General features: G+C 38.8%; 1 protein-coding gene across 3 annotated transcripts in view; it reads right to left on the reverse strand.

The window, feature by feature from the left end:
- Positions 1 to 12,518: 12,518 nt before the first annotated feature.
- The window catches only part of LOC128607579 (probable G-protein coupled receptor 153), a 49,060-nt gene continuing 35,374 nt past the window's right edge, over positions 12,519 to 26,204 (reverse strand). For all 3 annotated transcript variants that reach the window (XM_053624546.1, XM_053624545.1, XM_053624547.1), the window contains 3 exons: positions 25,519 to 25,708; positions 21,389 to 21,573; positions 12,519 to 13,931 (listed from right to left, as the gene is read on the reverse strand). In XM_053624546.1, the coding sequence (XP_053480521.1) occupies positions 13,155 to 13,931; positions 21,389 to 21,573; positions 25,519 to 25,708 (1,152 nt within the window). In that variant the 3' untranslated portion in view covers positions 12,519 to 13,154. The remainder of the gene's footprint in view (positions 13,932 to 21,388; positions 21,574 to 25,518; positions 25,709 to 26,204) is intronic.

Raw genomic sequence — 26,204 nt, forward strand, 5'->3', positions numbered from 1 at the left:
CCCCGGTGCACACAGCCAAACACAGGCCATTGTGCCTCTGCACCAAAATAAAGGCTCTTAAATAACCTACAGACCAGTCTATAGAAATTCATGATAGAACCTGTTTGATTAGACCAAAGCAAACAGAGACGTGACGTGCCTTTTTTTTCTTTTTTTTACACTTTTTTTTGCAGGTTATATGAAATGTTGTACTAAACTCGCGCGCTGATTGTTGTTTGTGCACAGTATGCTTGGGGATGGTGTGTAACCATGTGGGGAGCCATTTGATTCCTCTTATTTTGTATTGAATCGCTGAATGGTTTTGAGGCGGTTCTGCGATTTGTTTCGGTTTCAGGTGGCCTGTGCAACTGTTTAGGGATGGCCTGCGTTAAGTTATTTTGCATACTGTATATGAAGACTACTTCATTAGGAAATAATCCAATAGAAATGATGCATGCGTGCACAGAGGCAGTTATTGACATTTATTGGAGTATTTTTTATTTCTATTCATTTTGTGACATTTTTCTTTTAGAAAATGTACACACACACACACACACACACACACACACACACACACACACACACACACACACAGAGCAACTTAAGTTGGCCCAGATTCAGTTTAGGGTGGGTATGGGACAACATAGCCAGCTGTATTTACAATGCTGGGAAAACACTGGCCCAGCAGATTGGAAGACGTTGGCCCTGGTGGCTCAAAGTTGACCCAGTGGACAAAGTGCCGTTGGTACAAAGTTGGCCTAACAAAATGGCTGACGTTGGCCTGATTTTGCAAAATCATCACTATTCTGGTTGGAACATCGCTTACTTCATAATACATCAATTGTATTGCCTACTTTATAAATGCACAGCTCTAGTTATATATGATGATGTGTAAAATGCTTCATTGCAGTTAAATGTAAGATATTTGGAAACAGATACAGACTACATTACAATAAAGGGTGATTTCAGGTGTAATGGGGCATCCGGTAAAATAAAGGTATTTATTTTCTGGCCTGATAAGTAAAGATTTGTGAAGATTATAAGTGAAAGTCAAAATTTATGTTAGTAAGCCCTTCCAGTGGAACTGCTTGATAGCACTGGTCACAAACCTGTTCCTGGAGATCTACCTTACTGAAGACTTTAGCTCCAACCATAATGCCCAACTGACCATCTAATCATTGCCTTAAGAAGTTCTTGATCAGCTAAAACAGGTCTGTTAGATTTTGGTTTGAGATTAAACTTGCAGGAAGGTAGATCTCCAGGAAGAGGGTTAGTGACCACTGATATAGAGAAATAATATGACTTCGACCCAATTCATGTAACATAATTGGGTGTGTGGTCATCATCAAGCTTGAATAAGACTGTGTGTATGTGTGTGTGTGTGTGTGTGTTTATCTTCATTATTCGGTGTTTCCTCCAGGTACTCCGGTTTCCTCCCCCAGTCCAAAGAGACATGCACTGTAGGCTAACAGGCATGTCCAAAAAATGTCTGTAGTGTATGAATGGGTGTGTGAATGTGTGTGTGATTATTCCCTGCCATGGATTGGCACCCCGTCCAGGGTGTCCCCCACCTTGTGCCCCATGCCTCCTGGTATAGGCTCCAGGTTCCCTGCGACCCAGTATGTGTGTGTGGTGGGGGGGGATGACACGTTGATTCAAACAGACCGACAATTTGGTCAAAATCGTGTGAAAGTTGTGATTTATTGAAATAATCACAGAAACACGTATCTAGAAGGTTAGAACTTAATGATAATCCCAGAAAAGGGAATTCACCACGCGCGCGCATCTCCGTCGATTCAAGTTCGTGTCGGTGCTTTGTCTTTACATTCACGTGCTAATGGGGGGAAAAATTATTTCCCTGAGAAAGAAAAAGTTTATTGCCGGTAATTGTATAATTGCCTCACTAATTGTTGTTAACAAGTCTCAGAATGCGTGAAATGACTGTAGGATGCCCCTGCTGAGTGCGGCTAGAAATGGCGCTGAGGGTTAATGAGTTACAGAGAATGAAAAGTGAAAGCGGCCTCAGTGCTGAGGAGGCTTTTCATAAACATACACTCAACTTGTTGTTTCAACGCAACTCATTATCATGCATAAGTATGCGTACAAGTCGTTCCTGCTTCATTGTTATTAACGAGGCTCTTCTGAAGGGCTTAAAGAGGGAATCTTTGATCTAGCACAAAATTAGGTGTTGTGATGTTTCTGGGGGTTTTTTTCTTTTTCTTTCTTTTTTTTTTTTTTTTTTTAACATACGCACACACCTTCTCACACTTTAAACTTTACACATTAAATCTGAATATTTCAGCTTTATTGGGTGTTTTATCTGAAATCTTGTTCAGTCTTGCTGGTGATTGAACAAGATTGGCTTCATGTTTATTCTTCTTATGCTTCTGTTTCAATTTTTATTTTTGCAGTTAAACACTGGTAATAAAAAGAAGGTGTCCTGCATGTGCTCTTCTACTTAAATGAATAAAATATATTTTTTTAAATGTTGATTGCTGAACATTTATAAATATTTTAGCAGTGATTAAAAAATAATCTTGCGAGATAGGAAAAAGAAACCCACAAAACCTCACAAATCATTTAGGATTTAAAAAAAAAAAAATGGGGGGGTAAACTTTTGCTCTCTGAAAATTGCACTAATATGGTGCAACGTGTTACACTGGAGCGTGAAAACGGCGTGAAAACGCAGCGTCCAAGCAGCACAATGGAGCCGAAGCAGCCTTTATGCGCCAGAGTGCTTTGCTCCAATTTCATACCGATTTAGCGCCGCTTTATGCACGCTGTCGTGATTTGCACCAATTTTGCGGTGCATTACATGCAAGTTTATTGCGGATGCATCCAGAAAAGTCCGTCCTGTGTGACTAAATAAGCGTTGGATGTTAACAAATCTACATGCGTTATGCTACCTGTCAACAGACAACGCTCTATCCATCAAAACAGAGAGACGAGTGAGACAATGCTGGCTTTAGAAGCATCTGATTTTTGGCAGCTTGGAGCAGCGCGAGCTAATTAGACTACAAATTGCCCCCAATGAACTACGACTGGCCAGATGAGTTATCCTTTACAGCAACCACAACTTTCAGTGAAATGTAAGGCTTTTAATAGAAAATATGCACTATGCATCACATCAGCCATTCATGAGCATATATATCTATAGCCTATTTCACAGATATAAACATATAAAGTGCACTAATACTTCCAAGTGACGTAGAGTGATGTGTTTATTTTTTGTTCATTGTTATTGAGGCTCTTCTGAAGGGCTTAAAGAGGGAATCTTTGATCTAGCACAAAATTAAGTGTTGTGATTTTTCTTTCCTTTTTTTCTTTTTTTACACACGCACAAAAGTTTATTTATTTGTTTGTTGGGTTAATTGTGTGTCTGTTGTTTGTTTAATAACTTTGTTGGTCAGTTAGTGCAAATCTGAGGGCTTAAACACACACAAGCAGGATTGCGTCGATGCCAAAGCGCTTCTTCCATTTAAATCAGGGCACATTGGGCTTGAAAGTGAAGGCGTTCGTTTCACTCATCTCATATGGAGAGAAAAGCCAGACAAAAGGCTGATGCAAAGATCAGTGGGCTCTTGGAAAGGGCGGGAGTGTATTTCTCTCCCAGCTCTGGAGAAGAGCAGCGTTCAGCTGACTCAATGGATCGCCTTTTCATTGTGTCGCGTGGCGCGCGCTTGAAGAGGACATCAAATGCCAAGGTTCTTTTCTCTTCTTTCTTTCACTCTGTTAGAGCAGTAAATCGTGAAGCAAGGAGAGAACCTTCCCAGCCAACACACAAGGTCCACTAGTGTTCCCTTTTATTATTTATTTATTTATTTATTTATTTATGTTTTTCCACAATAAAACCAAACAAAACCAAGATTGCATCTTTATTTCTAAAAGCTCTGTTTTTTTTTTGTTTGTTTGTTTGTTTGTTTGTTTGTTTTAAGTAGTGCATTTTCGGTATGATGTATATGTAAATGCATGAATTAACCTACTGGATTGTTTTTGTTTGACAGTGAGAGGAACAAACATGTACAGAACTTGAACAAAACAGGGACAGACTATTGTTTATTGTGTTTTTTTCTGTTTGTTTGCTTGATTTGTTTTGTATTTAGAGGAAAACTGTCATTCAGCCAATGTTGACCCAATGCCAGTCCAACATAAGAAAAGGAACACTTTTCAGAACAACCATGCCAAACGTGGCTCAACGGACATAAATGGAGCCCAACAGAATAACTGACATTGGCACGGTGGAAATAAAAGTTCATCACTGAGACCTGTGAAGAACAAACGTGACAAACTGTATTCCTTTTCGAGATGGGGACATAGAATTCAACACCATTTTAACATTTGTTACACTTCTCTTGATTTCATAATTATTGTTCAGAACACCGTTGTGTTCATGTGATTCCTAGATTGATTTAGACCTCACGCATGCGCATTTACCCACACTGCTTCTCAAACATCAAATGACTTCATGCTAAACCAGAGCGATTTATTGCTTAATCGTGAAATAAGCATAGTTATACCCTGCTTGTTCAGGTAAAGGACATGAAAATGGAATCGTGCAATGGATTGGTTTTGTTAGCGTTAACATTTGGCTTGAATGAGATGCTGACTCCTGTAAAGAAACCATTTGGACCATAATGTGTGTGCCATGTTCAAGATTTTCCCAAGACCTGGGCTCTATTGAGAAGGCACTGTGGAAAATCAGGCGCTTAGGGCCCCTGGACAGGAGGCGTTCCTCTGATTCTCCTCGCTCTGCGCCCTCAATGCCACATCTGTTCCATTTCTACCTCTGTTTAGGCTTAAAAACGAACTTCTATATATAGAATAGTTCAATGGACTACAAAAAAACGTGTACATTCAGTAAGAAGTTGTTGGTAAGAATTATTATTATTATTATTATTATTATTATTATTATTATTTGACACAACTGCAAAACTGCATATTATTCTCCTGTATTGTGAGATGAAAAAGACTGTGCTCTGTATGAAGATGTGGGCACGATTTGCACGGTTCTGTCCGCAGCCCCACGCTGTGAAGCATACACAAAAAAGGCTGAATGGACAGAACTGGTACAAGTACCCCCAACAGAGCGACTGAAAATTTGCAACATTCGTATTTTATGGTGATTCTGTACGCTTATCAGGACAATTTCACCCCACACGACGGTGTTTTGGTTCACATTGTATCGCCAAGACTGCACATATAGTGTGCACTCTTTATACTGACATTGGGTACTATTTTAAAGTTTCAACTGGTAAACTGGGATTTAAAACGTAGGCCCAATTCTAGAAAAGTAAACGAATGATAGTCTGGCATAGCCTGCCTCACAGTTGTACACTCTGTTAATAAATAATCCTGAATAGGTTAAATAATTAATAGAAGATATAATGGTTTGCTTTTTTATGCTTCACTTATAAACTCTGGAATAGTCAAGTCAAGTGAATATTGACATTGCTCTCATCCCAGATAGGAGTAATGTTAGGAATGAAATAGTCCTAGTGTTCCCGCTGAATCTTGGTGCTACACTACACCATGTCTCACTGACAGACAATAAATACAATCATTTCAGACTATACAATAAACTATAAACAATAAACAACATCCCTGCTGAAAACTGACTACTTACTAGCTGCCAAAACACTGATTGATAGTGATAAATAAGTATTAAGTATTTGAGATGCTTTGTAGACACACACACACACACACACACACACACACACACACACACACACACACACACACACACACACACACACCCTCTGGAGGGTGACAGTTACACCTCAGAAACGTGGAGAGTTTTAAAGTTTTTGTAATATATAGCCTATACTGTAACTAACACAAATACAAAGTTCTACACACACACACACACACACAGATGTGTGTGTGTATATATATATATATATATATATATATATATATATATATATATATATATATATATATATACATATATATATATATATATATATATATATACATATATATATATATATATATATATATATATATATATATATATATATATATATTTATATATATATAAATCTGTGTGTGTGTGTGTGTGTGTGTAGAATTTGTATTAGTATTTGTGTTAGTTACAATATAGGCTATATATTACAAAAACTTTAAAACTCTCCACGTTTCTGAGGTGTAACTGTCACCCTCCAGAGGTAGATATTCATTGGCTGTAGCTAGTGAAGCGGAAGCGCTAACGAGCGCGCGCTCTATTGACATGTTAACCGGGTGTCTCAGTATAAATAGGCCATGCAGCGCGGATTCCGACACACGGAACACAAGTGCGTTGGAGTTCCTCGAGCACTGCAAGGATGGTTGCGGCTTCAGAGAGCTTGATAAAGACAAAGGTTTCATGCGGTAAAAAAGTGAGACGAGTTTTGGATGATTTTTTCGTTTTAAGATATATTTCCCCCCCTAGGGTGCCGAAACTATTGTAATAATGAACTCTGTTGTGTTTCTTCCAGATTTCCAAACCGCTGATGGAAAAAAAGAGAAGAGCGCGCATCAATACCTGCTTGGATCAGCTAAAAACCCTGCTGGAAGGCTTCTACTCCAACAATGTATGCATTTTCATATTCGACCTTGTTTTGCTCTAGGGTTATGTTTCGACATTGTAGTTTATAATCTTTTTATAGGCCTAAGCATTGGGATCACTTAGTTTCACTCTGACACGACTGTTCACATAATTCACAATAAATAATTGTCGTGTTACACTTGTAATGTAATCCTGTTGCACATTTTTCAGATCCGGAAGCGGAAATTTGAAAAAGCGGACATTTTGGAACTTACAGTGAAGCACCTGAAACATCTTCAAAACACTGAGAATGGTTGGTACTCTAGAAAAAATCCAGTAGCCTGCACGTTAACGGCAATGTGTATCACAGTGGCAGGAGCATTGTGTGCGGCACTGCGTTATAATTATAAGCCTGTGGTTTCATGAACTGTATAAATAATCCATTTTTATCCACTTTTCTCCAACAGCATTCGCGGTTAACTCTGCTGTCACTGAGTATCAGGCTGGCTTCAGGACATGCATCGCCGGTGTGCATCAGTATCTTCTCATGAGCAAAGCGAACCCTGCGCTCGCGCACCTGTCCAACGCGCTCCTCTGCCTCAGCGCGCGACTTCCGGATTCCAGCACCGCGGACAGCGACGCGCTGCAGACTCGCGCACTCACTTCGCCTCGCGCCGACGTCACGTGCCTCTCTGAAACAATGAAATCGACTCAAAACGTTAATCGAAAACGGACTAAAATCTACAACAAAGACAAAACAACACACAAGCACATCAGTGCTAACCGAAGCTGTAGTGCTCCTACAAACCTACAAACTTATTGGCGGCCTTGGTAGCATCTTATCATAATTCACTTCTGTCTCCTTGTAGACTTGTATAGATATGATCAAGAAATTGTTTATTATTATAGAGATATAGATTTGTATGCTTTTATGTTGACCTAGATCATATTTTGGATAAAGCTTGTGTAAATGTCTATTTTTTTAATAATAAAATGATTTTTTTTATATCATGCCGTCTCATTGTACCTATGTAAAAGTGTAGCAAGTACATGGCAGAGATTTTCCTTTACTCAGGTCAGCCTTTTGATTGAATTTTCAAGTTTATTCTACAAATGGGAAAACAACATGGAAATGTTGAAACACTCTTGGAAAACACTCTTTCTCAGTAATTCCGACTGCAAATCGATTTCATGCCTAAATAAACCAAAGCAAAAGGCTCTTTTAGGTTAATAGGCTAAGTGGGATGTCATTATTAGTTGTCTTACACATAAAAAAAAAGACTACACCGCACCCTTCCTTGTCATTGGAATGGATATTGTATACCCTTAAGAAGTATCTTTCACCTGGAACCGTGATTATACTGTAGTTTCAAAATGTATTTAAATTACATTCATGGATTAGGATTAGTTTTTTGGGTAACATTTTAGGTAAAAGATACACAACGACAATGAAAGGTACAGTTTAGTGCCCTTAAAATAAGAACACGGTAGTCCCTTGAACAAGCAACAAGCATGTATCCCCAATTCTAACAACAGACTGCATGGTGACAATAAAACCAACAGTACCTCAGTGAAGTGTTGCACCACCACAAACCACCAGAGCAGTTTAAATGGGCCATGGTGTAAATTCTGTACGTCATTTGCAAAATACAGATGCTTTTTAAAAAGGCACTTATAAGAATTTGCAATTAGAAAACGTGTTCTGTGATGTAAACTTAGTGCTCATTGGCTCCTGTCAGACACTGCAGAGCAGAATAAAGCTGGAGAGGATGGCACCATGGGGTGAGGAGAATCACTGGCACGCCTCTGCTTCTTTTAACTGGCCTATTCATGAGCAGCTGTGTGCTGAGGACAGTTAAAGGGGGTGACTATCCAACACCATGAAAAAAGGCCATCGTCTGTTTGAAAAGTAGCATACACTGTAAAAAATAGATACTCCAACCTGAAACATATTCAATATGTTTATATTGACAGTAAAGTACTGTAAAAACGTAAACAACTGTAAATTAGTTGTATATAACAGTAAAGTACTGTAATATCTTACATACTATAAAATAATACACAAACCAATACTTTTGCTCATTGGGCTGAGTGACTTACTGGAGGATATAACTGAGCTGGTCTTGCTTAAGGGTCTTGCTCAAGGATCCAATCATGGCAGTGCTGGGATTTGAACACATGATATGTGAGCACATGTGAAAGGTGCATCATTTCAGCATGTTATTCACTGGATCTGCAGCGAGCCACGGTCATACAGCGGGTTATGATAAATTGGTGGTAATTTTGGAAAATTGCAAGCTCCTATGAATATTGTGAGTTTGCTTGATTTGGCATTAACTTCTGCAATCCTAACCCAGAGGGTTAACCCTTTAACCCTAAACCTTGACGGACTGTTCTGTGGAGATAAATGGGCCGGTGAGCATGCTGCCCCAGGATTGCAAAAAATAGAAATAAGAGCAAATCAATGGAACATTAACTTTTCTCTGTCAAACAGCAACTTAAAAAAAAATATCGCTGGTTACTTAAAAGAGATAATTAGTATTTCAACAGAATTTATAATGGAGGTGTGAATGAGGACTTTATAAAGATTAACATTTGTTGAACAGCCGATGTAAATGATGGGGCTCTGGTCCACCTGCCCTATGGTTGAGGAGTCAGTGTCTAAGTGACCACATACTTTCAATGTTTAGCTTAACGAAGTATAGAGGAGAAGCCTTTATTTAAAATGCAGGTTGGAGTAATAGCATTCAGAATAGACAAAGCATCTGCTCAAAGTGTTTTAGTGCTTTGTCTTTTTAATTTAGTTATATATAATTGTATATAAGATGGTCCCACATGGTGCAGCCTAAAGATCATTGAGATTACTGAGGGTGGTACCACTTAAAACCATAAATATGAGTTTAGGCCTCAATTCACGTGAACAGTTCTGCTATGATAGATTTAGGACTGCAATTGCCACAAACAGTTTTGCACTCAAGTCTCCATCAGTGAAGAGTGGACAAGTTCAACAAAACAGACTTCATGTAAAAACTGCAATGAAATTTCCTGGTTATAGAATTGCACTTTTTGACCATGTAGAATCAGCATATTTATATAAGGAATTTATTTATATATAATTGCACTATCCAGTGTCAACAAGATAAGGATGGGTTCCCTTTTGAGTCTGGTTCCTCTCAAGGTTTCTTCCTCAAATAATCTCAGGGAGTTTTTCCTTGCCACTGTCACCTCTTGCTCCTTAGGGATAAATTCATGCATTTAAATTCTTTATCCTGAATTTACCTGAATTTATACATTTCTGTAAAGCTGCTTTGGGACAATGTCCATTGTTAAAAGCACTATACAATTAAAGCTAAATTGAATTGAATTATTTCAAATGCTCTGGGACTCTAAAGAACCACAGTGAGAGCCGTTATCTCCAAATGGAAAAACTCGGCACAGTAGTGAACCTTCCCAGAAGTGGCCGACCTTCCAAAATTACTCCAAGAGCACAGCAACTACTCATCCAGCAAATCACAAATGAGCCAAGGACAACATCAAAGGACCTACAGGCCTCTCTTGCATCAATAAAGGTCACTGTTCATGACTCCACTGTCAGAAAGACACTGGGCAAAAATGGCGTCTATGGAAGTGTGGTGAGGTGAAAACCACTGCTGACCGAGAAGAACATTGAGGCTTGTTTGAATTTTGCAAAAACACACCTTGATGATCCTCAAACCTTTTGGGAGAATGTTCTGGATGGATGAGTCGGAAGTGGAACTGTTTGGAAGACGGGTACCGTTACATCTGGCATAAACCAAACACAGAATTCCACAAAAAGAACATCATACCTACGGTCAAGCATGGTGGTGGCAGTGTGATGACGTGTTGATGCTTTGCTGCTTCAGGGCCTGGGCAAATTGCAGTAATTGAGGGAAACATGAATTCTGCTCTCTACCAGAAAATCCTGAAGGAGAATGTCCGTTCTTCAGGCCGTAAATTGAAACTCAAGCACAACTGGATTACACAGCAAGACAATGATCCAAAGCATAGGAGTAAGTCCACTTCTGAATGGCTCAAAAAAGCTAAATTTAAGTTTTGGAGTGGCTAAGTCCTAACTTGAACAATTGAGATGATGTGGCAGGACCGTAAATGGGCAGTTCATGCTTGAAAACCCTCTACTGTGGCTGAACTAAAACAGTTCTGCATAGAAGAGTGGACCAACATTCCACCACAGTGCTGTGAAAGACTGATGTCCAGTTATCGGAATCGTTTGGTTGCAGTTATTGCTGCTAAAGGTGGCACAACCAGATTTTAAGTTTAAGGGGGAAATTAGTTTTTCACATGGGTGATAGGTGTTGTGGGTTTACTCAGGCTGCCTTTGTTTTATATTATATTTCATTTGAAGATCTAAAACTATTTATTATGAGATATACACAAAAACAGAAGAAATCAGCACTGTATAATTTTATATACTGGATTAGGATACATTATATCAGTCCAAGCGTATCTGTGTCCAGATTACTGGTTTAAAAAAGACAAGATCTGGCAACCCTAGTAAAAAAAGAACGCTTTTAATTGGTAAGCCACTCAACCTTCACAAAAGGCAGAGCAAACACCATGTAGCTGTAAAAGACACAGTATATGGACTATATCTAAGAAGAAAAGGTATGAGATTTTGCATTAAAAAGTGAAAGATGCCAGGAATAAATGAAAACATTTAATTCTGCATTAAATAAAAATACCCATTACATCAGTGGTTCAGACTATGAGTGGTATTTGTTTTTTCCCCCCAGATGTTCTTTGACACATTTGCCTAAAAATAATGAAGTGTTCAATTAAGAAAAGTTTTGCGAATTAAATTAACAGAACATTCTTACAGTAATATTCAATTTGATAGTGTATTAATATTCCAAAAATATTGTGTAAAACCTACACCATGCGCACTTGTGTTTTGGAGTTTACAAAGACTTCTATGCACTTTCAAGGCTGTTGTTTAACTTTGTTGTCCAGATGGAAACGCTACAGACCTTAATATTGGAGGACAGAGTATAAAACCTTTGATTAGCATTATAGTGTGTTCAGTCAAGCGCTCTGAATAGCAGACTATTATTTACTGCACACAAGTCCCATGGTCTCCTTGAGGATAATAACAATTCACTCTTGAAATACATGGATAAACACATAGTCACCATTGGATTTCTGTGATATCCACATGCTTTCTTTTGTGTATTAAAAATATGAGTTCTACTGCCTGGTGGAAGTAAAACAACGATCCCTCTTTCCAACACTCTCAGAAATACTTTTCCCTGATTGTCACCAAAATATGCCAAAAAGCTGAGTACAACACACAATGCTAACTGTAATTCAAATGATGTTTGTTGGAACTCAGGCACTGGATTTTATTGGATACGCTCATGAAGTGCTTCCAAGCAGCTTGATATGGAAATGGTGTTTCACGGTTAATTTTTAAAAGACTTTTTTATTTTGCAAGCACAAGAATCAACTAAACTATGATATTTTGGGTTCCTTTTTCCCCTCCTTCACTATTCATCTCAGCATGCCCATGAATCCAGTTCCTGGCACATTTACAACTGTTTTAGTCATGTAAAACTTTTTGTTATGGAGGAAGCTGTATATTATAGGCAATATAATGGCCTATATGGCACCACCAGATGAATAAGAGCATAGAAAAGCAAAGAAGAGTGGAGGGTACTAACACTGGCAGAGTGTAATGCAGGACTGCAGCAGAGTTGCATTCAAAGAGAATTGTGGTGATTTAATGGATAAATAACCATCTGTGACATTTACTGTACATAGGCAAATGCACATTTTCATTCTCGAAAAAAAAAAACCCAATTTTTAAAACTGAATTGTGGTTAAGAGCTCGTTCAAGATCAATTTTGGAACTTTGATGGAAACAACAGCCTTCTCTGATTAAGAAACTGATTTTATTCCATCAAATGTTCTACCAATTGTTCTCAAATATCTCAAAGGCATCCATTACTTTAAAACAAATCTGAGCAGTGAAAATAGGGCGTGTTGAAACTTTATATGCAATTCATTAGAATAAAGCCTAAACTTTGATTTGGTGGTTGTTGACATGTATTTAATCTGAACCTTGATCTTCTTCTCTAAACAAATCATTTGAAAACTTTTGCGCAAAGAAAAATGCTGAAAATGAAAATGAGTACATAAAACAAGCATTGTTTTGTTTTTTTGTTTTTTTTTTTGGTGAAAATCATATAATATCTACTGTACATTTATAGAATACTTTTATAAAATAATCATATAATAACATACCACACAACGATAAACAACAGAAACAGTGAAAAGAGTGGAATAGGAATCCAGTAAAAAGTTTGAATGGCTAGTTGTGGCTATTGTAAACACCAGCTGAAAAAAGGCCCTTTCTACTCTCATTATTCTCTTTTAAGTTGAAATATTAACTCCAAAGAATGCAATACGAGATTATCATGTTTTGTATATTTGCAACATTTAAAAATAGCTATAAAATAATGTACGTATTTCTGCCTTAGACCACTTCTCAAGACTCGATCACAAAGCGCCCATATTACAAAAACATTCCACTTGAATATGTATAACAAGAATACTCATATCAATAGTAAGAGATGTGTGTACGACGTATTATAATAATAAAAGCTCCAGGATCTTAGGTTGACGATCCGATGGAACTGGAGTGAAATACAGTATATCTTGACGAGGGCGATTGTGAGTTTCTAAAATTGTTCATGCTCCCTTGGATTTCGCTCTTAGTCACATGTGCTTCCCCTTGTCCCGATTTCCCCCTGAGTGACGAGTGTGCTGTTGTCCACACGCTCTGGCCTGTTAAAATCAGTTCAGACGCACGTTTTCCATCCCGCCGCTGCTCACGACACCCTTTATCAGATCCACATTCGCTCAAACCAACTTCTTCTGCTCTCCCCCTGCTGTTACTGTCCTTTCGCGGTGAGCCCTGATGCAGTTCAGTGCGTGAGCCCTTGTGTTCAGAGGCGCGTCGCAGTGCCTGAGGCTCCCGCTCGAAATGTGTGAGCGGGAAATGTGGTAGCAGGATAATCTGGCGCTCTTGAGTGCCGGCTACTAATGAGAGCGCTGAAGCACGGCGGGGGCTCCTGATCGGGCTGGCCAGAGGTGTTTCGTCGATGAAGTTGATCACCTCATCACGGCTGAAGCACCCCAAATTGTCCTCGGAGCGCTGGGGTCGCGGGAGAGAGCGTGTCCCATCGGAGCTCCTACGTGCGCGTTGATGGCGGCTGCTCTCCTCGTGACACGATACCAGACTGCTGCGCCGCCTCTCGTGGCGGTTCGAGGTGTAACGCGGCACACCCATCATGTCCTCGGTGGAGCCCCAGCGGTGCAGGTAGGAAGGAATCTGCCCTGTGGTCCACATGTCGGTTTCGTCGTGGGAGTATCTTCTTGTAGGGGGCACCTGATGTAGACACAGAAACAGACCATGTGGCTCATTTATTACGCAGAATTTGCGTTCAGTGTGGAATCATTCTGCAATGCATTATCAGGCTACAAACAATTAGGGCATGCTCTCAAATCCTTTCTCCATTACTTTTTAATATGACTATTTCATTAAAAGAAGTCTGGTAATATGAATTAACATGGCATGATAATAACATGGCAAGGTAACCATAGGAGCTACACTCAGTGGCCACTTTATTTAGCTACACTCATTCACCTGATCAGGCACACCCACCACAGGGGTCCACTTTACTGACTGTAGCCCATCTCATGCTATGCACAATATGTCAGCCCTATTAATGAGAATTTGTGGTAGTACAAGTGTATCAGGTGGAGCAGTCTGGGGATTGTCAAGCACCTGATGATCACAACGTGTGTGTGGACCAGTGGATAAGACTTAAAGTTGCTGATGAGAAGGTTTTAAGTTTAAATCCCAGCACCACCAAGCTTCCACTGTTGTGTCTTTGAGCAAGCCCTTTAACAATAAAGTTGTATCCTGTCCCACTTGTAAGTTGGTCTAGATAAAAGTATCAGTTAAATGACTTTGGACAAGTCTTGGACAGCTGAAGTGAGAGTCTAGCAACCAAAAATATCCAGTAAACAGTGGACCTTTAAAAAAAAAAAAAAAAAGATAATTGATAAAGGGGTCAATAAGGAAACAATCTGTGGGGAAAATCAGCTGTACAAATTTAAACCTACCAGATGGAGCGACAGGATAACTGTCTAACAATGTCCAGTAATTGTACAGAGACCAGAAATCCCCAAAACCCCAAGAAAGGTACTACACCTGATACACTCATAACACAGTGTCAGTGTCACTGCTATGCTGAGATTGGTCCACTGTTAAAATAACATCTGGTTGAAAGAGGCTTGTGCGATATTGATTTTTCCCTACTCATGGTTAATCATTAAAAAAAAATCATGATTAACGATTTTAACCATCCAGAACTAAACAGGTTTGGGGAAGAGAGAGGAGTATGAGTGAGAGTAATAATGTTACCAGCTGTGTAGTCAGGAACTGCTTTCTGGCAGTGGCAATCGCGAAAACTCAGCTGGACGGTGGGTTTTCAGGTGTTTAACATAGTACATTTTCGATATAAGTAAGATCTCGATCTTCGATATAATCAGTCCATTCAAGATTTACAGTTTTTTCTGGTGATTATCGAAATTGCTTGAATTTGTAGAGGCTTTAAAAAAAAATTGTGATGCAATTTGTGTAGGTTTTTTTTTTTTTTTTTTTGCAAAAAACTACTCGAATTGGCAAAACTGCAATTGCACGAAACTGTTTTGCACGGTCTTTCGCAGTGATGTTTGTTGGAAAACGAGACCTTTTAGCTGTACTCATGTTTGACGCACGTGAATCGAAGAGGGTTTTGACTGGATGTGCGTTGTGATGACGTCACATGACGGGTCTTGAATATTGCGGCGTGTCCTTGATTCTGCGGTCATTTCTAAAATCGTAAGATTGTAAAATCCTAGAGGGACTGTATAATCCTTTTACACATTGATTGTCTAAAGTCCACATGGCTGACATTTTCACTGCTGACTGACTGACACAGGACCACTAAAATTATTTGTAAAGTGTTCAGTTTGATTCTTCTGCAGTTACCGTGACAGAAAGCGAGGGTGCCCCAGTCGAGAGCATGTAAGATGGGAGAATGGGGCGGGGCTTTCAGGTAGTGTCGGAGTTCGAAACACAAATCATGCGCAAATTACTCCAGAGTCATGAGCCGTTTGGCTATTCACCTGTTTTTATTGAAGAAGAAGAGTGATAAGTCATAGCATTTTTGAGTGATAAGTCATAGCATACTCCGATGTAAATTACGCAGCAAAGGTCACTGGACATTGTGGCAGTGTAAGATTGTGTAGGGATGATTAAATTGTTATATCGCACAAACCTAGTCAACAGTTGTCCTATGCTGGTCCCTTTCCAATGGTGCGTGAAGTGATGGAGGGCAGACAAGCTACACAGCAACAAATGGCTTAGAGTCAGTAATTGTATACATAGTGCATCTGTATGTTTGCCTTACTTGCTAAATAGGCCAATGAATATAAGCTGCATGCACAATATAAACTGACCACTGAGTGTATATAAAGCTTACTCCTTTATATAAAGGAACCCCTCTCAGTGTACAAATGTCTTACAAATCAAGCCATAATCGCTGGTTCTATAGACAGAATACTCACATTCCACATTGTTCTGAGAACTACACAAGAAAAATATAATTGATTAAAGATCTTTCTTTTTTTTTTTGCATATGTGTACATACATAAAAGAATGAGGCAGCAGCTAAGGCTCTATGGATCTATGGTACTTTATTCTTGTGCAGAAGAGTGCACAGTATTTAAGGGTGACTGGCTGAAAAGCGGGTGTGTGAGAACTTTGGCCAGCAGAGGGAAGCAAAGCATTTTTATATGAGCAATGGAGTACAAATGCAATGCTTGGTTATGGCACGGGTGGTCAGAATCAGATGAAAGGACTAGTGCTGGGCAAGACGGTCCATCAAGCCAGTATAATAATACGCTATGTATTACTGTGACTAGTTTATTCCTGTAAGGCTGCTTGAGTTTTCGATCAGCTTTCCAGTTTTTACAATTACAGAATTTGGCATAAATGCCATATTCAGATAAGTATTTGATCATTTCATTTTCTGCATATATCAGTAGATAGATTTACAGTAAAGTAGATTTTACAGTAACAGACATTCAAATGAGCTTAGCATCTCCATACTGTAAATCCACACTGGAAGATTTACTTAAAGCATGCTCTTGCTTTAAGAATATCCCAAATGTATGGGTCATTTACATTTACAGTTCCATTTATTAATCTAGAATATAATTTTTATCCATTTCCAGTATGGAAGAATACAATCCAACCATACAGCTGTTATGTTCATCCCTTGGGTTTTGTTACATAACACAATGTGCTGCGTCTCAAACTGAGAGGCAGCAATGAAACCATTATTTTCTCAAAGAGAAGAAAAAACAGACTGATGGTGATGTTCATAAGTATGCAGGTTAACTTAAACCGTATCTAATCATTTGCATATTATTCTGCTGGCTCATTGCCTCGTCAAAGCAATATGAGTTTAGAATTATGGAGAGCGCATCAGCATTTTATTGCCACTGCCACAACTAACGGAAAAAAAATGCTTTTGTTTTATTTTGTACTAAAACACGAGTCACAATGGTGAAGCTTTAGGAGTGACTGGCGCTAAATGCTCACCACCTTCAGGCCTGAAGACCCACATTACACGAGATCTCAACCCAGACCTTATGAATGTGTCAGGTTAATATCTTTTAGCTATTGGTCTCCTGTAGGAATGCAATATGCTAACAAATCTGAAACATTTGGAACTGAGAAATAGTCAGAAGTGGCTAACATGTTTACAGGCAAAAGAAGAGCAGTTCACAGCTCTACAACAGACTGACTGAGTTTTCAGCACAGTATGACCTACTTGCAAAAGTGTCAAGAAATTCTGTTAGTACTGGATATTTTTTTTTATTCTTGGCAGGATTTAAGGAACAGGCGAAGGGACTGAGTACAATTTTACATTTGAGTCATGTCAGTTATTAACAATTATACTACAGTGCTGCTGAGTGCTAGGTTCTGATTTATCCAAAGGTGTTAATTAATTTTCATAATTCCAGCTGTGAGGTTGATATCAATGCACTTGATCTAATACATTATCATTTCTATAGTAACAGCTTACATAGGGACTTTATTTAGCATTTTTGGAAAGAGTCTCCAGCGTCAGCGCTTTGTAACAATCAGAAGTAAGGGTGTAAATTTCTGGCACCAGAAAAAGTCTTCAGGATGGAGGGCTTTGTGCTTTTCTTGGTAACATGAAAGGCTGTGGGTTTTGTTTTTTTTTTTTTTTTTTTGCCTTAATAACTTCAAGAAAGTTAAAAAAGAGAGAAGAACTATTTATAGCTGTTGTAAATTAAAGCAGGAAATAACTTGATTACTGGATGTCCAACAATATTATCCATAACTATGAATGAATAAAAAGTATGATGTGTCATTCTGTAGTAAGTTTCAAAATTGTTAGCATTGGTAAATTGCTGTTGTGGAATAGAATACTTTGGGACGTGCTTTTAGATAATAATCGAATCTAATCTAAATTAGAAAATAATCAACTTTGGGGTGGTAACAGTAACTCCCTTTCACATTGGGCTGCATCACACTAGGGTTAGGCCATATTTGATAATATATAATATATGTACGTATTATGTAATATTTCAAGACACTTATACAGTACACAATATGTATCACCATATACATTCATGTGAAAAAATAAGTATAGCTCATGGAAACTGTTGACTTTTTTGACACATTTGGACAAGCAAACATTTCATCTTCTTTGAAACAGTGCCTATTGATAAAGTTGATATACCTGAAAAAAAAAAACTTGAGGAAAAATAGCTTTTTTGATCATTTATTGCCCTCCACGAATACTGCCACCCTTTTTTAGTACACCTGGGAGACTAGGAACAGGAAAGTGTTCAACCATGACTTCCTGTTTCACAGGGGTATAAATATGAGGTAACACATGGGCCAATTCCCTTAGTCATTCATAACAATGGGAAAGACCAAGGAATATAGCTGTGTTGTGCGGCAAAAGGTTGTTGAGCTTCACAAAATAGGAAGTGGCTATCAGAAAATAGCACAAGCATTGAAAATGCCCATTTCCACCATCAGGGAAATAATTAAGAAGTTCCAGTAAACTGGAAATGTTATTAATCAACCTAGAATTGGATGTGTGTCTATATCGTTGCAACACACTGTGAAGAGGATGGTTCGAGTGGACAAAAAATCTCCAAGGATCACAGATAGAGAACTGCAGAAGTTAGTTGCGTCTTGGGGTCAGAAAGTCTCCCAAACTACAATCTGAAGTCATCTACATCACCACAAGTTGTTTGGAAGGGTTTCAAGAAAAAAGCCTCTACTCTCATCCAAAAACAAACTCAAGCGTCTTCAGTTTGCCAGACACTATTGGAACTTCAAATGGGATCGGGTTCTATGGTCAGATGAAACCAAAATAGAGCTTTTTGTCAATAAACACCAGAGACTGTTTTGACACACAAATAGGTAGCTATATGGAAAAGTACCTCATGCTCACGGTTAAATATGATGGTGGCTCTTTAATGCTTTGGGGCTGTTTTTGTTAGAATACATGGCATCATGGACTCTATCAAATATCAACAGATAGTAAATGAAAACCTGACTGCCTCTGCCAGAAAGCTTAAAATGGGCCGTGGTTGGATCTTCCAGCAGGACAATGATCCAAAACATACATCAAAATCAACACAAAAATGGTTTACTGACCACAAAATCAAGATCCTGCCATGGCCATCCCAGTCCCCTGACTATAAACCCATAGAAAACCTGTGGAGTGAACTGAAGAGGAGAGTCCACCAGGGTGGACCTCGAAATTTGAAGGATCTGGAGAGATTCTGTATGGAGGAATGGTCACAGATCCCTTGCCATGTATTCTCCAACCTCATCAGGCATTATAGGAGAAGTCTCAGAGCTGTTATCTTGGCGGCAGCACAAAGTATTGACTAAAAGGTTGGCAATTGTTGCAGACCTATATTTGGCAGAGAGGGGTTTTTTTTCGATAAATCTGTGATTTTTTGCAATAGTTTGATATCCATGAGAGCAGAGTATTTTTTATGATTTTTTTTTAAACAAAAGATCAAAAGGTTAAACAATAAAGTCAATTTTACAGCCTTTACAGTATTACCAAGGGTGCCAATATTAGTGGAGGGCACTGTAACTTCTTGTATGCGTTTTGCATAAAAGGCTCTGACATCAGTTCACTGGAATTTTTGACCACTCGTCCATGCCATGTTCTTTTAGTTGCAAGATGTTTGAGGGTTTATTTGCATGTGCTGCCTGTTTCAAATCCCCTACAACATTTCAATGGGATTCAATTCCAGTCTTTGACTAGGCCATGCCATAACCATTCATTTCTTCTTTTTGAGCCATTCCTCTGTGGATTTGCTACTGTGCTTAGGATCATTATCAAACATATCTGCTGTTACTGTGGCCAAACAAGTCTATCTTTGATTCGTCTGTCCAGAGCATATTGTTGCAAAAGGCCTGGTCTTTGACTGTATGCTCACTGGCAAACTATAGTCTTGCTCTAATGTTCTTTTTAGACAGCAAAGGCTTTTTCCTGGCACGCCTCCCATGCAGGTCAAATTTGTGTAATCTCTCTCTGACTGTAGACGCATGCACTTTGACACCAACAGTTGCAACACTTACTAGCAGATCCTGTGATGAAATTTTGGAGTTCTTGGAGACTTCTTTTTGCATCAGACTGTCTCCTCTTGGGCTGAATTAGCTGGGACGGCCAGTCCTAGACAAATTGGCAGTCATTTGAAATCTGCGCCACTCTTTTGATAGAGTGTATCACCCTTATTATTAGATACTGTTTCAAAGAGGATCAAATGTTTGCTTGTCCAAATATGTAAAAAAAAAAAAAAAAAAAAAAAAAAAAAAAAAACACACACACAAGAAAAACAACCAACAACAATTTCCATGGGGTGTACTTATTTTTTCACATGACTATATAGGTTTCCTCACAAACTGCCAGCAAGACAGTCATGTTGCATTTAAATCTGATGATACTGTTATTTATTTATCAACATTGAAAATGAGGAAATGTCTTTAAGAATCCTTATCAAATCAGCTGCTTGTTTAAAAAAATTATATTAAAAAAATTACAATATCCACAATATCTCAGAAAAAGGTATTGTGACATCATTTACATGATATTGATATTATATCATCATATCACATCACACCATCCCATCTTTGATTATTCTCCTATAACAGCACACCCTGAAGTGTTTTATTCCTTACTTCCTTCCATAGAGCTGACAACACCCAAGAAATGAGACACATTATGAAGCAGCATTTATAATTTAGAAAGCTAGCCAACTGAGAATCTGTAGAGAATCTCTGCAGCACTAAGTAATTTATAGGCAATTCTGACAATAGCCACATACTATTTATGTGATTTGATCTTTATGCCCTGTGTACCTGCCTTCAAATTGTGTCTATATTCTAATTTGCCAATATCTTGCATTAACAAATTGTATTCTCAATATACGTTAACGCCTAATAAGTGATAGTCAGTCATCTGAATGTGTGTAGCATGAAAAGTCACATTTTCCAAACAGCCGAGCACATCATATTTCCTGAATACCAAGTGGGAATATATTAAATTGATTAAATCACACAACAAATAAAAAAGTCAAATGATTCAAGAGGGTTATGGAAGGTTATGACAGCAATAGAATATCAAAATTATTGAGGGCCATTGCAGCATGCACAATTTCATCTTAATAAGTTGCAAATAAAAGATCAATTCATGGGGAATAGAAACAAAATTAATGGAAATATACCTGCAAATAGTGCATTTTATCTTCCTGAGGCTCCCTCAATGGATAACACTGGGGGACACCCCTTTCTAAGGTCGAGAATTCGTACTTGGCAATACGGTCTACCGTCATGATATCAGCAGCGGAGCTATAGTCATAAGGTCTGTCATATATTAAGTCCGGATGAATGCCTCCATCCTGGCTGTTTTCTGCAAACGCAGAAAGCATATATCAGGATTAAAAAAAAAAAGTGCTCAGATACACAGACAGACAGACAGACAGACGAATATGTAGAGAGAGAGAGAGAGAGAGAGAGAGAGAGATACACTTCACTGCTCTTGGGTTTTGGGCCCACATTGAAAATTTGAAGTTTAATGGGAGGCGATGGAGCAAAACCAATTATAGATCTTTGTCTAGTAATATTGTGACTGCTCTGGTTTATTGAAGAGAAGGTGGCTGAAAAGCGAGCCTCTTTAGGTTCACCCAAATGAAACCAGCTAACTTTAAAAAAAAAAAATCAATTTAGGTTATGGGTATCACTTTACATATTTCAGGAGTAACAGAGTGTCAGTAATAGTTGTGTCAAGAAGCATGACTGACTCTTAGTGGGAAAATAAGCAGGGCTAGGGCAGTGTAAAATGCTGATCTAAAGCAAATACAGCCTGGTTGCAGCATGAAGGATGACATTAGCTATTAGCACAGGCAGCTTAGCATGCAGATAAGAACAAGAAACAACCCTTATACATACACCCAAGCTGTGTTATACAGGGCAAGCCCTCTGAAAAGAAGCAGAAGCACTGGTAACATTAAGATCACAATAAAAATCCGACCGCTGCACATTTGATTTTGGATTATTAATCATGCATTGCACCAAGCTGAAACGATTAAGTGTTTCCATGTTGATAAACAGCCTAGTAATTCCACCATACAATGACAAAAACAGGTTTTTAAATGACCCAAAATTGTGTGGCAGCCTGGGAAACCATTTCAAATGATCAAATTGTGACTTTTTTTTTTTTTTTTTACTATACAGTGCATTCACAGCACTTCTCTTTTTCCACATTTTGTTATGTTACAGCCTTATTCCAAAATGGATTAAATTCATTATTTTCCTCAAAATTCTACAAACAATACCCCATAATGACAACGTGAAAGAAGTTTGTTTGAAATCTTTGCAAATTTATTAAAAATAAAATACAAAAAAGTACATGTACATAAGTATTCACAGCCTTTGCTCAATACTTTGTTGAAGCACCTTTGGCACCAATTACAGCCTCAAGTCTTTTTGAGAATGATGCTACAAGCTTGGCACACCTATTTTTGGGCAGTTTCTCCCATTCTTCTTTGCAGGACCTCTCAAGCACCATCAGGATGGAAGGGGAGCGTTGGTGCACAGCCATTTTCAGATCTCTCCAGAGATGTTCAATCGGGTTCAAGTCTGGGCTCTGGCTGGGCCACTCAAGGACATTCACAGAGTTGTCCTGTAGCCACTCCTTTGTTATCTTGGCTGTGTGCTTAGGGTTGTTGTCCTGTTGGAAGACGAACCTTTGCCCCAGTCTGAGGTCCAGAGCGCTCTGGAGCAGGTTTTCATCAAGGATGTCTCTGTACATTGCTGCATTCATCTTTCCCTCAATCTTGAATAGTCTCCCAGTTCCTGCCGCTGAAAAACATCCCCACAGCATGATGCTGCCACCACCATGCTTCACTGTAGGGATGGTATTGGCCAGGTGATGAGTGGTGCCTGGTTTCCTCCCGACATGACGCTTGCCATTCAGGCCAAAGAGTTCAATCTTTGTTTCATCAGACCAGAGAATTGTATTTCTTATGGTCTGAGAGTCCTTCAGACGGGCTGTCATGTGCCTTTTACTGAGGAGTGGCTTCCGTCTGGCCACTCTACCATACAGGCCTGATTGGTGGAGTGCTGGAGAGATGGTTGTTCTTCTAGAAGGTTCTCCTCTCTACACAGAGACACGCTGGAGCTCTGTCAGAGTGACCATCGGGTTTTTGGTCACCTCCCTGACTAAGGCCCTTCTCCCCCGATCGCTCAGTTTGGCCGGACAGCCAGCTCTAGGAAGAGTCCTGCTGGTTTCAAACTTTTTTCATTTACAGATGATGGAGGCTACTGAAATGTTTCTGTACCCTTCCCCAGATCTGTGCCTCGATACAATCCTGTCTCGGAGGTCTACAGACAATTCCTTGGTCTTCATGGCTTGGTTTGTGCTCTGACATGCATTGTTAACTGTGGGACCTTATATAGACAGGTGTGTGCCTTTCCAAATCATGTCCAATCAACTGAATTTACCACAGGTGGACTCCAATCAAGTTGTAGAAACATGTCATGTCATGGCAAAGGCTGTGAATACTTATGTACATGTACTTTTTTGTATTTTATTTTTAATAAATTTGCAAAGATTTCAAACAAACTTCTTTCACGTTGTCATTATGGGGTATTGTTTGTAGAATTTTGAGGAAAATAATGAATTTAATCCATTTTGGAATAAGGCTGTAACATAACAAAATGTGGAAAAACTGAAGCGCTGTGAATACTTTCCGGATGCACTGTATATAGTTCTCACTTTGATTATAAGAATTAGTCTCATCAGTTTCTGAAAAGTCACTCACAGCATTTAAACACAAGCCTTAAAGTCATCTTTTCCCTTAACCGATCTCTGTTAATGCTAACATCAAACTGGAAATAATCATCATGTGTCCTTTCTTTTTATTTTTTTATTTTGTGATATTAGTGCCTTTTTATATAGTAATTAAAACATTGTAAAACTGTCTGCTGTCTTCTGTACAGAGTGTTTAAGCACTCTTCTCTGTTTTGATGATGATTTGATGGATCAGAAGGATCAAGACTTTGGCAGCCGGTATCTGATTGCAAACTGAACTGATTAGATTCATGTCCATTTTGCTATGGCATGTAGCTATCTGACAACTTGAATGCGTGATATTCACTGTGTGAGAAAAGCACACATAGCTGGCAAGATCTTAGAAAACAGTCTGTCTGCATTTGATACACTGGCTCCTTACCCAACTTGATATTTGTAGGAAGACAGCCAAGGCAAGGATAGATATTAACCTAAATCAACACATTTTCATGTTGTTTTGGTTAAATATATTTATGTTTTCTGAAAGTGGAGAGCAGTATCCAACAGGTTTTTCACAGACCACCACACAATTATTTTCCAGCCTCATTAATATATTAATAATATCCTGAGACCGGACATTATTTCCATGTTAGCAAGCTACGGCAAATCCTTTCAAATGAATATTTCCCAATATATTTCCCAATTCTCCCAAATGCACCTTCTGTATAAGGTTTAAATAAAATGGATGTCTACTTCAGTTACCTACAGCAGCGGCTCATGACCATAGATTTCGGTGGGGCGGGAGAACATTAATAAAGACTTAAGTCAATAATAAAGACTTAAGTCAACTCTGATAGCCTTAAACAAAATTAAGGCATTAACTCTCCTGTCCACTGCTCCTCCCCCGAGCATGGGGCAGCGTGCTTCCTTCCCTAAGGATCCTCTATTAAGGCTTCTTGCAGTTCACATATTGTAACCACTAGGTAATATAATAACATTGCGGCACCAAAGTGAGTGTGTGCTGTCCCATGATTGCGCAACATGAGAATTTATGAAGATTAACATTTGTTGAACGGCTTATATATATGGTGAGGCTCTGCCCGACCTGCCTCTATGCATGAGCTGCCACTGGTTACCTAATGATTCTTTTAAATCAATCTTATTCTCTGAATAGTCTATACAGCTGTACCCTCCAGATAAGTATGAGGACAATGGCAAGAGACTCTATTATTAATTAATTTTGCATTAGTCAAATCTACATGTACTCTCTGCACATGAAGAATAAACAGTTGTTTCGAGTGATCAAACTAATACGCATAATGTATAGCATATCATTATACTATATATTATAAATTATAGCACTGGTTCAACATTTATGTCATGAAATAATCTCTTACATTTAAAATAGATGACAGATCCACTGAGTATAATCACTGGCTGTCCTAAAGAGATCTCTGAACTGAATCCTTTTTCAGTTTCCACACACAGATCCAAACTGCTTTGACTCTATCCATTTTCTTCCCTCTCTTGGCACCACGCAGAAGTTTTCCCAATGCTGCTTACCTTCGTCCACTTCGTCGTTGGACATAATGGCCACACATTTCTCCCAGACCACCTTGACATCGGCACGGTAGCGGTCACAGGCCCACAGGAACATGGGGAGGAGGATGGACTGGGCTATGGAGCACCACAGCACACACAGTACCATCCAGCTGTAGGAACGGTCATACTTCAGACTGGCAAAGCTCACCACCTGTGACAAAGATAATCAGAACTTATTAGCATATACTATGGGATTTAGCATTCTTTGTTCATTTAAGCTATTAGCCTCATTCACAGGTCATAGTTCACCTCGCTAAAGTGAAAAAAAGCTAAATTAACCACTACCAGATGCAATTGCTTCTTTCACATCCCGTGTCCTTTCCCCTTCAGTGAATTGGCTTTTCTTCCGGGCAAATTTTGCGTTTGGTCTGACCACTGCTTTAGCCAAGAAAATGGAAAAACAAAGCTTTCAGATATCTTCTGTATCTCGGTAACTAGATGGTAGCCCTTCTTCTAAATTATTAAAACAACCACTCAGCTAAGCTCATCCAGTTTCTAACTGTTTTCCTCCAATCCAACTAGTCATGCAGCATCGTTAACAAAAATTACAGCATAAAATAGCTTTGATGTTACAGTGGGTATAAAATGTGTTTTTGAGTAAGAGTCTATCAGCGTGGCACATCTTGACTTGGCAATATTTTCCCATT

Source organism: Ictalurus furcatus, chromosome 5 (genome assembly GCF_023375685.1).
Source record: "Ictalurus furcatus strain D&B chromosome 5, Billie_1.0, whole genome shotgun sequence".
NCBI classification, from domain to species: domain Eukaryota; kingdom Metazoa; phylum Chordata; class Actinopteri; order Siluriformes; family Ictaluridae; genus Ictalurus; species Ictalurus furcatus.